The following is a 15,510-nucleotide window of genomic DNA, read 5'->3' as shown; positions in this document are numbered from 1 at the left end:
GAAATGATAGATTTGATTGTAAAGCAATTACTAATAATAAATTTGATTTGAAAATTGCTATTAATGTGTGTCGTTTCTACCATCTACTGTAAAAGTAATTGAGGGAACAGTTCACTTGACAAGTATTCGCTTGTGCTTGGTGTTAAGGCATTGGCCTGGAGAGTGAGAAGTTGTTGGTTTGAGTTTCAACAAATACATATTTTCATTATCACCTCTTAACACACCGGTACATATGTTTGCTGTTTATTTACGTCATTTAACATGACCATTTGTACACAATAACAAAAACGTAAAGAAAACATATCACATTACCATTTAATAGCATCTAAAAAAAATATAAGTAAGCACAATTTCATAACCTGTTTCACCTGTCTTACATAATAAATTACATGATTCACAAGTCAAACTTCTATAATATTATTACATGATTAGCTACTCTGTTTACATAATTCATGATGGAAATCCAAGTAATACTGATATCCAGTGACTTGATGATACAGTACTTGATAAAGCGACTCCCTGTGATTTGTTTATTTTTATCAGAATCTCATCTTTAAATGTTTATCTATTGATGGTACTGCTGGTAAAACTTAATTGTGCTGTTAAGACTGACTAGCTTATGAGTATTTCATGTTCAATATCTTGTTACATTTTATAAAACTTTACTATAATATACAAACCACTTCAAACTATTTAAGCTGCATCAGAGTTATCTCCCTTCTACAAGCAATCGGTCTATTTATTGACTTTATTTCTAAACGATGTTTCAATTGAATATCCAATTTTGGAAATCTTCTGGAAATGAAGTTATCTGATATATACATCCAATAGTTTTACGTAGTTATCATACCATAGCAGGTTACAAAAATTTATAGCGATAAGATTAAATTTACCGCATCAAGTTGAAATAACGAGTGCTGAAAAATCATCCTGGTAAAATGTTATGGTTGACTGAACCTGGAATGATGATGAGATTATTGGTACATGTATGTATAGTAAACATACCTACAGCAATATACATGTTGTATATAGATCACAACGGCATATGAACATGATGAAAATAACAATGAGTCAAATAAAAAAGTAACCATATGAATATGTGTTTAATTTCACCAAAAACATTTACTAAGCATTAACCATAGGAATCAACTGTGTGTTTAGGTTATACTTCACATCAAAAGATGAAAATTAAATTTAAGCTGCTAGATAGAAATTAAATACTTTCCCAGCGAAAGTAAATTAAATTTACTGAAATGTATATAAATCAATATTCTATTTCATATATCACATTCACAGGAGAATGTAACTAGTATAAATAATGAAGTAGTATCAGGAAAGATAAGTGAATCATAATTGTTATTTCTGAATTATGAATCTATTGTGTAGACATACAGAAAAAATTTCACATGGTTCTGGCAAAATAAAGTATGAAACAATGTGAATCATCAATTTATTTCATGAAATACATATAATTAATATCAAAAGTTAAAAAAAATTGCACAATGGAAAATATAACAACAAAATCCTATTATTACATACAAAAAATCTGTGATAGAAAAGGAAGAAATTAGACCATTTTAACAGGTGCATGTATAGACTTACTTAGGTGTCTTTCTATTGCAGAGAAAATAATACAGGTACAATACTCTGGAAAGGCTGCATCAAATTACCAATTGAAATTGCATTTGTATACAGTAAAGATATCTTTGTATCAACAATTTTTCCACTGTTGAAGTGATTGCAAAGTGAAACAGTGGGATTGCGTTTTCATGGACATTTGACGTTTGAAGTTGAAAGAAAACCTACTTTGACACTAAAATTCTAGTGCACATTACCTATTAACAACAAAGTCACAAATGTAATAAAAGTATGTGATATATAATCTATTAAGAGGTACTATTTTCATGTCCTTTCAATGATCGTCTTGCTGAGGTATGTTCTAAAAGAAAAACGATTTTCATAAAATATCTTTTCATGAAATCTTTTTTTAAATGAAATCAACAATAAAGAATTTTTTTTATATGTACTGTACAATATATATATTTAGAACATAAATTCATATTAGGATGCATACTAAAGTACAGGTTTTTTGTAAAGGGTTTTTATCTCTGAAAATCTTAAGAGTAAATCTACTATAATATAATACGTACAGCAGCAATACTGAAAATTCAACAATGAGAAGTCTTATCTTCTCAAGTTCACGTAATAATATACATACAAACATCCTCATGCATAAGGAGAAGTTTACACTTACTGCATGAGAAATACATTTAACATGTAGCCTTACTGATACTGGTCACATGATATATTTTAGGACATTTAACAGTTCGTCACAATAATTGATTTTTAACGATAGTATTTCAGCACTTACAATTATAGTTGCCACAAGAAATGGAACTCCCTAAAACACCAGCCAAATTTTGTGATTGTTTATCATCTAGATATTAAATTGCTTCCATTTCATATGATATAAATAATGAAACAAATCTAACTGACAAATGCTTATATATCTGATGGCCAAGCTTACTAGTTACAAACATTGCAAAATGCTTAAGTACTATACCTGCAAAGTATAAGGGGACTTAGAATTGTATATAGACTTTCACAACACTAAATTCTGCATTGTAAACATCACCTAAAAAAAAAAGGGGGGGGCAAAAAAGAAAAAAAAAAATTTAAAGCTGCTTTTCATACCCCATAAACATAAAAATGTGTTTTGATACAAAAAGAGTTTGTCCAAAATATGATAAAGCTCAAAGCCTTTCAAACGGTTTCGCTGGAACTCTAAATGTCTTGGGATGGGATGCCGATTCTGATGCTGAGGAAAACAGCACTGACTAACAGTTACTCATAAATGAGGAGCAGAAAAAGACAAGCTTTCTCTTTCATAAATCACATATGAAATGGAAACAATCCAAGATCCATTTTATCACATGATTCAATGCTTTTTACAAATTCTGGTTGTATTTCATAGGATACATTTTCAATGTTGGTTTTGATATGATCCTGGTTCTAGAACATTGTTTCATTCTAATGTGTAGTGATTTACAATCAATGTCCTGACATCACAATCGGTTATATAACATAGTTCAATTAGCAAATCATGTGATCAAATAGGAATCTGTGAAGTCAATATCATGTTGCATCAGTAATAATTCCTTTCTCAAAGTTCATGAAATTAAATCATTTCAAGAAACACTCACAAGGTATTTTGAAATTTAATATATTATAGGATATATCTTCACTTTATGTATAACATCTGCAGCTTTAAATATTTTTTCTTTTATTTTTGTAAAAATTGTAACAACTTTGTGTTTATTGGGCCATCAAATTCTGTAATGATTTGGGCTATTCAAGGAATGAATCTATTTGATCCAAGACTCCAAAATCAATCACTTATGTCGTATGTTCAGTTTCTTTCCTCTCACCTCTCAGTAAATTACCAATGAAATTCTATGGATGGCTTACCTAAACAAAAATGTTTACCTAAACAAAAATCTTTAAGTCCTGGGGTGGGATGGATCATTAACTGAAACAGCCTTCAACAAATCCTGGAAGTCCCAGGGTGGCATAGATGTTTTACTGGTATAATCCTTAACAAAACCTGAAACCCTGGGGTAGCATAGATGTTTTACTGGACAGTCCTAAACAAAATCTGGAGTCCTAGGGTGGACTGGATTAGCCCAGAGTATTCAGTCTTCTGTAGTCTACACTTACATATTATGTAATTGAACAATTCTAATTTCTGACGACAATCAATTCAGAAAAACAAAAAATCCAACACATATCGGTATGAATATGAAACAGCAATCCACTGGCCAGAAATAAATGCATTAATCCACTACTGCTTCATTTTTTAAGAAATGTTCACTGGTGAAAGCTTCCTCACAAAAGTTATCTTACTGGTGAAAGACTCTTCACAAAAGTTATCTTACTGGTGAAAGACTCCTCACAAGAGTTTTTTACCTGGTGAAAGACTACTCACAAGAGTTTTTTACCTGGTGAAAGACTCCTCACAAGAGTTTTTTACCTGGTGAAAGACTCCTCACAAGAGTTTTCTTAGTGGTGAAAGACTCCTCACAAGAGTTTTCTTAGTGGTGAAAGACTCCTCACAAGAGTTTTTTACCTGGTGAAAGACTCCTCACAAGAGTTTTCTTACTGGTGAAAGACTCCTCACAAGAGTTTTCTTAGTGGTGAAAGACTCCTCACAAGAGTTTTCTTAATGGTGAAAGCTTCCTAACAATAGTTTTCTTAATGTTCTTTTCTGGGATGAGATATCTCTTCTCAGAAGCCATCCGATTCCCAGGGGTAATATGATGTTATTCAGCAAATCTTTAAAATTTCTTGGTCACATTTAAGAAAACATTGCTGAAGGCTGACTGAGTATGAGGTAGTGCTGTCCCACTAAATGTTCACTGAAACAAAAACAAAAGATATTCAATATTGTATTACATTTGCCCATTACCCTCCCTTTACAACAGTACTAGATGGCAAATGCAATCAGTCAACATGTATACTTGTAACTGGTCCCTCTGTATTAAACAACTAAATATGAGAGCTATTCTGATTTCATTACCAATCATTACAAAACAATTTGATACAAAATGTTACAAACAACATTTTTCTGGAGATATGTCATGCCGTTATTAGATAAAGGCAATTTGCTCTTGTCTCTTAAAGTCATTGATAGTAACACACACAGGATATTATCTGCACCAGCCAGATCTCCACTTTTCTGACAAATCACAAGAATTATTGGTAGGGGAACTAAACTCACTCTGGACTATGCATTAGCCAAATACCTGCCTCTAAAATGTTATTGTTTACAATTAGGGCCATTTCCCGTTGCTGAGTGTTTTGGTGTGGGAACAATTACAATATTTTGGGAGAAGGATGACAAATACTTACCCTGTATATGGAACTTTTCCTCCAGGTCATCTACCAAATCCTGTCTACCAGCTGTTTGCAATGCAGTTAGCAAGTCACTGAGAACGGCATCCTCTGTCGTGTTGTGGCGTCGATCCCGCCAACGAACCAGTGCAGTGGTGATCTGTTTGACTGTCTGGTAGGGATTGTCCAGCTGAATCTGTTCTATTTCTGGCTGGGTAAGTCCCAATGCTAAGGCCATCAACGACCATTCAGCACCACAACGGGCTGCGATGTAGCTAAGGCCGAGGTTTGACAGTAACCCTGTAAATATGATCAATATTGAAAACTCTGCAGCTTGAGTAAGCTAAACACACATAACACTGTCAGTACACTTTTGCAAAGTATGATTTGAGAGAACTCGATAGAAGTTTTAGAAATCTGATCAGCAGAACATGATCACAATGAAATATATACTAATGTCACTGCAAATAAATATGAATGCTTACTTTGTATGTAGTTGCCTCCTCCATCAACAGTATCATAGGTAGAGAGTAGAAACTCTTTCACCACCTTGATGTGCTCCGCAATGTCTTCTTGATACTCTGAAAAAATCAGATCTCACTTGGTAATTTCGTATGAATATACCAATTTCTATCAATCACACATAATGTAGGAAAGACACTTCACAAAAAATACGCAGTCCTCAAGATCCCCAGCCCATGTTTATTTGTAAAATATATACATAAACATATACATTAAAAAATCAGCCAATCAGGTCATAGCAGCCTCATTAAATATGCGCAGAATTTGACGATAATCAAACTTGGACAAGGGATTAAGGTAACAAGTGTACCAACCAAGTTTCATAAAAATTCTGCCAGTCCTTCAAAAGATATCATGTGGAAAGCAGCATCCGGCACAGACTGACGGAAGGACAGAAAGACGGACAGAACCCATTTAAATATCTCCCAACAACTTTGTTGGGCGGGGGATAACATGTAAATGATATGATAAGTATTTCTGCTCTAAAGTGCTGTAGAGCATGACTTCTATGCCAAGACTGCTAGAAGCAAAGAAATGATATTCCTTTGCAATATGTATTTCTTGCATGTTATACATATGTAATTTTATTTAATAAACAGTTTAACACACACTTCAACATGAAGGTTTGAGATCTTTTTGAATATCAGTTAGTTATAAACATTCCACAAATATGACAGAAAACTAATATTCGAGTCCAGCATGCAGAGTAATAAACATGGATATTCTGACACATATAAAATATATCCTTTACAAAGGGAAAACATTTACACAGCTATCTTCCTTCATTCATCAATGATATGGCATCTATTAAACCCATCAGACTATGTTTTAGACATTAATTAATGAATTTTGACTTATGTATTTGATTGGACATGTCTTTTTCACATATACATTCTGACCCTTTGAGTTTTTAATTTGACTTCTGATATTGCCAACTGTCAAGGTTAAGGGTCAACTGAATGTCATGATCAATAGATGCAATGTTTATTATTTTCAATGTAGAACTAGATTTAGAAAAATACCATGTCATTTATTCCATACACATCAATTTGTATACAAAACTTACCAGGATCAAGTGGAAACAGGAAACAGGCAGGAATAGGTACGTCTTTGGCCTTTCTACAAGATGTTAACTGATAGTGGCCACGAGGACATAAAGTCTGAAGCACCTCGCCAGGGTAGAGGAATGGCTCATCATCACCCATGATCAGGCAGTGTGAACACAATAGCCACTGCTCGTACCGAGTGAAGGGCCATTCTTGCAGCAACGTGATCATGTCACCATAGGTACCAAGCATGACTAACCACAGCTCCTGTAGGTCACTTCCGCGTACAGACACTGACACATCCACACGACCACCAGACGACACATCCACAGCCTCCCTGGTAACAAGCAATTTTGTGCGGTTTCGTTTGGCTAACACACCATTTTTCCAGTCATGTCGAGTCATGATGTGAGTCTGAAGACGAGCGGAGAATTTCTCAAATAAATTTGGTGGAAGTCTCTTCTTAAACTGGAGACGATAACAGAGTTGAATTATGTCCGACGGAATTGCTAATGGCCACTGCGTAGTGAAATTAGTTGGCACTTCACTCTTGAGGAACCATGGGAAACGGAGGATCCTGCTGGATGCAAAGGTCATAGGTGCTCCAGCAAGTTTTGGTACCTCATAACACAGGTCAAACTTGAGCATCAAGTCGATGAACATGTCACGTGCATCTGTGGTAAGCTGGAAGTGTAACAAGCAGTAGTGTAATAGTTCCACTGTCATCAGACCTTGTTCCAAAAAGTCTACCTTCATTTCTTCAAACTTGTGTAGACTTAAGTTTGCTAATCGCCCATAAGTATCATTAAATTGGACGACCTTCTCAAAGTCATGCCGGAATATTGCCCTCAACATTTCCACTAGAGTTTCTGGTCGATGAAAGATAATACTACGTAAACGAGGATTATCGTGGTACCAGACAATTTCGCCAGTTGAATGGAGGTATCGCAATACCATATCTAAACTGGACTCTGCTGAGCCCTCTAAGGAGATCATTGACTGGTTCATAGTGTCCATGATATCCTTAAATATACTCAAAGCCTGCTGCCAGTGCAGGATTTTTTGCTTTTTCTTTTGAATACCAAGCAGGTATTTGTACCAGGACTTCGGGAGGGGTTTCTCATCCGTCTCTTTGAGTTTCTGTTGCAGCAATGCACGCAGATTATCCACGCCATCAAGTGTGTCAGCACAACTGACGACCTCCACTCTACTGGCTAAGGTCACACGCATATTTAATACACGCTGCAGACCACTGACTTTGTCCCGCTTCCTCTGAGCATCGATATCCTCAAATTTAGTGTTGCTTTCCTTGCCAGTCAGATTCATAAGTTCTGTTTTAGCTTTCTCTAGAGACAACTTGAGATCATCAATTTTTGCCTTCTCATCAGCGCTCATCTTCTGTATAATGTGATTAATTCGTGATTTCACCTCTTCATTGGCACAAAGATCTGCATGTGTACCCACCACCATGATGTGGGCCCCTGGGGCACGATCAGCGATTGCATCAATCCAATCACCTACCATGGTATCATATTTGTCCTCCTCATACTTAGCTAGGTCAAACACCACCAGATGCAGGGCTTCTGGAGTCAAAAACATGTGATGAGCAGCAGAATATATGTGATGACCGCCAAAGTCCAAGATCTGTACACGCAGACTAGGTTCAGGCTCCCACAGATGGCGTTCTAAAACCCAGGTCCTTTCATGCTCAGCAGCAAGTTTGGAGTGACCTAGCATCAACGCATTTCTCAGACTTGTCTTTCCAGCCTTTGCTGCTCCAATCAGAATCATTTTACGACGGTGTTTTGCCTCACTGATTCTCATCTCCTTCAAAAAGCGGAAAAGGGAGACAACTCCTTGATTGCAAATCTCTTGTGGTGGTTTTGAAAGATAATTGTCATAAACACTAAGACGTCCTGATTTTTCCAGGAGAGCTAGTTTATCCAACAACATTGGTAGTTCCTTCAATTGGTTGTGATCTAAACTCAACTCTTGTAATTTTAAAAGCCTGCATATGGAATCTGGCACACTAGTTAATTCGTTACATGCTAAAGACAAATGGACTAGACTGAAACATCTGCCAAGTTCATCTGGTAAACCAGTCAGTTTGTTCCCTTGTAAATCAATATAACGAATGTTTTTCAAATTTTGAACAGCTGGGGGGATTTCATATAAATAGTTGTCACTGAGTTCAAGAGTTTCTAAGAATTCCAGATCAAAAATAGAATCAGGGAGTCGTAGTAATGCATTTCTTCTCATCACAAATTTTTCCAGCTTTTTCAGGCCAGCCACTTCCTTAGGTAGTTCAGTGAAGTAGTTCCCACTTAAATTAAGCACTTTAAGTTCAGAGAGCATAAGGATCTGCTCGGGAATCACAGAATTGAGTTTCATAGCTCCAGATAAATCTAACACTTGTAGGCGAACACATTGTGTGATGTTTTCCGATACATTTTTTAAGAAGTTACCTTTCAAGTTAAGATATTGCAGCTTGGTGAGAGAGCCCACATTATCTGGGATGGTATGAATTTGGTGCCAACTGACATCAAGCTGTCGTAATTCTGGCAGGCTGCAAGCTGCACTTGGTAGCTCTGTCATTCCACCATCCCGAGGGTACCATTTTCTGGAGAGATTAACATTCTCCAAGGCTTTGCATTTAGACAACTCATCAGGTACTCCTGACAGCATATTCCCACTAAGGTTCAAAGCCTTCAGATTCTTCATTTGGCCGACATCAGATGATAACTCTGTAAGTTCATTGTTACTAACATCCAACTCCGTCAAATTTTCTAGCTTGAAAACAGATGGAGACAGACGGTTGAAGTAATTAAAACTCAGGTTTAATGTTTTTAAATCTTTACAGTTCCCAAATGCTGATGGAAGCTTGAACAGATAATTTCCTACAGCTTCAAACACTTTCATTTTAGTTAAAGTTCCAAGAGAAGTCCCACCTACAGGAAAGGACTGAAGTCGGAGAAAAGGAAGATAGACTTCATCCAAATCTAGACTGTAGATGCTTCGGGGAACCCAGCCTTTGTATTTGCCCTCAGGAACCACCAGAATCTGCTTGTCCTTTAGGTCCCGCTGAACATACTGTTTCAGAGCCTCGGACACCTGGCTCTGCCCCTGAGAGGTTGCCATGATGTCTACCATTCGGTCACACTGAAAAATAAATGTTTATGTAACAAAACTTGTATTTAAATTACATGTTCACAGGAAGATACTTTAGCTGAAAATATAGGTAGATATTGGTTTTTCACTAGAACATACTTTTCACTATTTTCACTGTAAGATTGCCTAGTAAATATCAAACTGGCCAATTTCTTTATTGACACAGCTCCAATTCGTATTCTACTGCCTGTATCGTTACAAACAGATGATAGGCCATTACTACTTACCTTATTTAGATCCACATACACACAGTATCATCCTGTCCTGGTGTGGACAAATTGGGGATAGCAATTGAGTCATAGCCACTGTATCTGAAACAACATCAAAACAATAGTAATGGCTGCCAGTTTTATTTTCATTTGGTTGAAAAATTATCCTAATTCCATAACTTCTGTTGATATCAAGATCCCATATATTTCTGATTTATTAAACTTAAAAGTCTTCTCTATATCTACAAAGAAGGCTGGTGGATACAAATATTGTATACATTATATAAATAAAGCTTCAGTTTCATATAAAAAAAATGACCAAGTCATCGGTTACATGTGGTGATTTTGCTATAAGCATGATTGACCACTTTGAATGCATGTGCTTTTTATTCAAATAGCATAAATCACAGTGAAGCATCTGTCTTCATACTATATCTTTGGATTCACTCAATAAAGTCATCAACATATAAAGTACCAAGTTCCCTGTTGATATTTATAAAAAAGATTGAGTGAGGGAGATTTAGATTAAAAAAATAAAAATTATTGTACACATTTTTATAGAAGACTTAGTAAAGTTGGACATGGGTTGGCCAGATAAAATTATTGTGTAAACATTTTTGATTATAATGTCAAATCTATGTAGAATTCTCAGTTATGCTCTTCAAATGAGCACGTCACTAGACCCTTCAAACATTGACATACATATAGTTCTATTCAGGGTCAGAATTATATCAAATTTATCAAAATCTTTCAATAAGAAACATGAAAAGAAATTACTAAATAGTTAACCAGCATGGGAAATATGTTGATTTCCCTCTCACTATGCTAACTAATGGATTGTGTGTAGGGTGATAAAGTTTGTGTTTCATTTTCATACCTGTTGCCAGAATAAGATAATTTAAACTAATTTCACTACCAGAAAATGGTAGCATTCCCCAAGTGACATGTTTTCCCCTCTGAATATAAACAAATTACCCATCAAGAAAATTTACTGAAAACATGTGTAAATTTATTTCTCCCATAACAGAGCTTATTACTATATTTTACATAGAGTAAGTGTATGTCATTTTGCACAATACATAAATTCGCATACTTGGTGATCTGTTTCAATCAACTATTCATAGATTATGCTTTTTTTTGTTTATTTACATCGGGTTATTAAATACCTAATCAATAATAATCCCAGAGACCGATTTGATTACGCATTTCCATATATCAAGAGAAAATATTGTTTTATGAGATTATAATTAAAATTATTTTAAAATCGATTAAATACAGCTTATAACAGCAAGGCCCCACAACTTGTCACCTCATTTACATTTACTTTGGCAGGTATCAGTTATTATTGATGAATATGGGTCAATAAGCTTTCAACTTTACTAAATGCTAAAATAAGACAAGTATATATATTAAATGAATTTTCAATTCAGTATTAGGAGGTACATTGGAGGTAATTTGTCATTTATCAATTCCATGAAATATATCAACTTTTGAACATCTTTAAAAGCATTCTTTCGGGCTTTATCTAAGTTAGGATTTATTTTATATACAAGACATTTGAAAACCACGCTTTACTACAAAAATAAGGAGGCCAGGTGAGTGTGCGAAATTACATTTCCGCTCGTATTCAAACCAGGAAGAAAGCACTAGTTAATAACCCATGCACAGTAGTGTGCATGCACATACCAGTTTACGTACTTACATATTATGGAGGATTTCTACATCTAACCATGTAAGACAATCCGTCTCATTTTAAAACAGATATATTAGAAACGAATTTAAATACCAACCAAAAGTGTGCAAAATTTTGTACCTTCACTCTAGTTTATTTTTAAATCATGCCATCATGAAAAAGAAATATTGTCCTAACCTCAACAATGTTCCATTTCATTCATGTAATCTGCAAGTATGTCATATACTTTGATCATAGCTCTCTTTTGAATCAAGACCAAAATTATGGTCCGATATTTTCCATTTCTGAACATAGGCCAAAGATTCCTCTTTTCCTTGATGGATAGTATTCCCAAAATTCTAGATTGACCCATGGTAGTACATGTGCATTAGTTTGAACTGATCAGCCACACGCTGAATGCTCAATGACAATGAAATTAAAGAATCTGTTTTTTTTCTAGATGTCCTTCATCGGGCCATCGACATCTCATGAAAATAAAGCTAAATAATAGCATTCGAATGTTTCAACCAACTAGAATACACATACCTATGCGTCACATACAAACATTTTGTAACAAATGAAATTGTCAACTTCACTGTATAGCATTTAACATTTCACTTGATGTTGGTTCAGTCTATGCTAAAAAGCACGATGCCAGCGAAACCGAAGGTTACCTTTCATTTCAATTTCTGTGTGTCTGTTGTGACAGCAGTATAATGTTACACCATATTTTAAACAGGAGAAACATTTATGTGTGTGTTGTATACTTTTTAAATGGGTGCTATATATAGAAGATGATGTTACAGCTCAATCTCCGGTATGAAGTCAGCAGTCACCTTTCGCCCGCTGAAAAACAAGTATGGCGTTAAAGCCGCTTCCGGTTTACATATAATGTTTGAAGAATATTTAGTGTCATTTTAAAAGCATACTCCAATTTCAGTAGTCACATGTCTCTGAGATTTTTGCTTCACTTTTTAAAGAAATTTTAGTGATGCTACCGCTTACGATACCATGCACATCGTTATTATAGACTCACTGTTGTGTTCAATCGACATAATAACTGCTCCCTGGAGCAGTCGTTAGTGATCGATTTACGATCGATTCTAAATTAAAACACATTTGGAGCGATACAAATACACACTAGCATATGCAAAGACAAATATATCAACATACAATACTGATGACAACACGAACAATGTTAACGCAACTAAGAAGGTTTCTATTATAAGAAGCAAAAAACCCTTGGAACACAGTATTAAGGGAAACAACTCTTACAAAACAACAAAGAACATTCAGAAATCAATAAAACTGTAACAAATCAGAACATGCGGAAATTATTGAAAAAAGTAGAAAGAGAATAAAAAAAAACGTTTTGTGAACATATTACAAATGTCTTCAGCTTCATCGACGGCATCCGCCACCTTGTAAGGAATGTCATGTTCATAAATGAGAACAAGGTCTACAACGGAGCAACGAAGCATTCTAACAAACGTCGTTCACGTCCAACTCAAATACTTCCCTGTGAGATTCGCCAACTCGATTCAATCGAAACGATGTGTGTTGTAATTGTATACTGTTTTACTGCGACAGGCAATTAAGGAGTGTCTTTAGGACATATCAACAAGGCATAGAAGTTGAGAGCACACATCGCATTACTGCCTTTGGTTAGTGGGAATTTCACTTTACTCGAGCGGTAGAATGTCCGGCTAGAGACCGCTAGTCCCTAGTCCGAACCCAATCGGGTTGCTTTATTACTTTTTCCTATTACAAAGGTATCATGCTCCAGATATGTGCCGTAATCTGTATATGGAAAGTTATAAACGGAAACAGCATTGTTTGGCTTTTGAAAGAAAAAGAAAAGTCAAAGAGTCGTTTAAATGTACATGCACGACATCTCTTCCAGTCGAGACTAAGACATGTGACTGTACGATTAGTCAATACTGAATTAAATAAATCGAGGATCAAACTTATTGGGACTTTGGTACGTCAAGGTATAAAAACGAACCTTATCACTCCTGTGAAATGCAGAACGATCAACGGAACGGTTTAAGAACAAGATTAAAATGATTACAAGCAGTTGTAAACACTCCTCGCGATCGCGATTCGAGCGACAGTGACTGCCGGTACACAGTGTTGCCCTACTGCTTATTGACAGGAACCACTCGAGAGGAGGCTTAGCATCAGACAAAATCAAGGCACGCATCATTAAGTGAGACTTGAGAAACAAACATAAACTTCACAAGTTGCTAGGAGTGTTGCAGATTCGGTTTGGTCACTACGACGGTCTTTTCAAACTACAAGGACCTCAAATGAGAACCAAAACCAGACGACATCCAAACGGAAACTCAAGTATACATATAACATAATGTCTTAAAAGATAATAGAATGCACCGACCAACAAGATGCTGATTGTGATCAACCAGGGGATTCTACCAAGTTATCTTGTAAGCACACGCACTGGGTAGCAACAGTTGTGATGTAAATGTGACAGGTTTCTAGGTAACACGCTGCGTTGCCAAAGCTATGGCAGTGTAATATTATATATGTATCACTTTCAGTATATGCATGTTTACTTTCCGATGAATATTTTTTTATAGTTTTTTTTATGTAAATCTATAAAAATATTCATCGGAGAGTAAACATTTCATATACAGCATATTCATGTAACAGTGCAATACTGCTGAACAATCCGTAAATCAGATACACATACACAATATATCATCTTAACTGACGACTTAAATAAATTTATCTACCTTCAAGCGAACGTAAACAAACTAAGACATCTCACTGAACATCGTTACTATGTAAACTTATAATATTAAAATCGATATGATATGTACTAATTAAATAACACCTACTAATGTGAGTGACATATGGTGAAGTAAGAGGAGCGAAACAGCCATTTAAAGGGTGGTATATAACACGTATGTCGTTCATTAGTAACAGTGTGACAGCCTCTGAACCCAAAGGTACGTTTATACTCGATAATATTACAGACTGAGAAAATTGTAATATATAGTTATATTTCTGGGATGCAAGCTTTGCATTCCTTAACACTATACAGTGTATGCCGGTATTCGTTCTCTTGGAATCTTCCGAAATAGGTGATAATGCATGTTATTGAATCAAGGGACTCGCACAATTCCCTATGAAGATTTTGACAACCTATTTTGAGTTATTTTTCTGTTGATTTTTTGTATCAACAATTTCGGCTTTTATTATTACTAGCTCGCCCTAGCAGAAGGAAACATTCAGAGTTAAGTTTATTAGTAGCCACTTCTATACCGTATTATAAATAGCGTAGGAAGGTGTTAATATTGTGTCTGTTGCACAACCCTTTAATGCTTTGATGTAAGTTTTTTTTGGTCATAGATATTTGATTATTTAATGTACCATATCTTTGCATATTTTCAGCAGCTCCTACATATTTTATTCAATAAACCTGATTTTTTCCCATCTTTTCCAGCTAAATTTTAAAATTTATACGAAGACTTTTAGCTTACATTTAGATTTCAATCTTTATTAGCGTTTGTTTTACGGTACAGATAAGATGTATAATCATGATACGCGGATGTAAGCAAACTTTCTATTCTGTTTTTAATTAAATAGTTATAAGTGCTGGTACCGTCTAAGCGATCTGATCGAAATAATCACCAGTTCGATACAACAGATACATGTTTACAAACCACTTTGTTTAAGTTTCCTATATAAGCGATTAAAAAGTAATCAAATCTCAATTTAAAGACTACTTTTATATGAAAGCAACTGTTCTCTATTGTATTAATTGTGTTATCACTGTATAAAATTGTGTTATCACTGTATAAAATTGTGTTATCACTGTATTAATTGTGTTATCACTGTATAAAATTGTGTTATCACTGTATAAATTGTGTTATCACTGTATAAAATTGTGTTATCACTGTATAAAATTGTGTTATCACTGTATTAATTGTGTTATCACTGTATAAAATTGTGTTATCACTGTATAAATTGTGTTATCACT

At 35.1% G+C, this 15,510-nt stretch overlaps 1 protein-coding gene across 1 annotated transcript; it reads right to left on the bottom strand.

Annotated features, from left to right (window-relative positions):
- Positions 1–2,029: 2,029 nt before the first annotated feature.
- LOC132547575 (malignant fibrous histiocytoma-amplified sequence 1 homolog) lies at positions 2,030–12,255 on the bottom strand. Its single transcript, XM_060211353.1, has 6 exons — positions 12,182–12,255; positions 9,854–9,937; positions 6,479–9,617; positions 5,376–5,471; positions 4,909–5,190; positions 2,030–4,415 (listed from the first exon to the last, which is right to left on the bottom strand). The coding sequence occupies exons 3-6, from the start codon at positions 9,606–9,608 to the stop codon at positions 4,405–4,407; spliced, it is 3,519 nt and encodes a 1,172-aa protein (XP_060067336.1). The 5' UTR covers positions 9,609–9,617; positions 9,854–9,937; positions 12,182–12,255; the 3' UTR covers positions 2,030–4,404.
- Positions 12,256–15,510: the final 3,255 nt, after the last annotated feature.

This window comes from Ylistrum balloti, unplaced genomic scaffold (genome assembly GCF_031769215.1).
Source record: "Ylistrum balloti isolate Yb309-2 unplaced genomic scaffold, AGI_CSIRO_Ybal_v1 Utg369962, whole genome shotgun sequence".
NCBI lineage: Eukaryota > Metazoa > Mollusca > Bivalvia > Pectinida > Pectinidae > Ylistrum > Ylistrum balloti.
Note: the sequence above shows the minus strand (reverse complement) of the source record. Positions and strands in the feature narration are given on the sequence as shown.

What these genes read in the sequence shown, in the direction of transcription:
- LOC132547575 (XM_060211353.1), bottom strand. Translation starts at nt 9,608, where the DNA reads ATGGTAGACATCATGGCAACCTCTCAGGGGCAGAGCCAGGTGTCCGAG. An exon ending in CCTGTTTCCACTTGATCCTG is followed by an intron (nt 5,472 to 6,478) that starts GTAAGTTTTGTA and finishes TGATTTTTTCAG; the next exon opens with AGTATCAAGAAGACATTGCG. An exon ending in AGGAGGCAACTACATACAAA is followed by an intron (nt 5,191 to 5,375) that starts GTAAGCATTCAT and finishes TCATATTTACAG; the next exon opens with GGTTACTGTCAAACCTCGGC.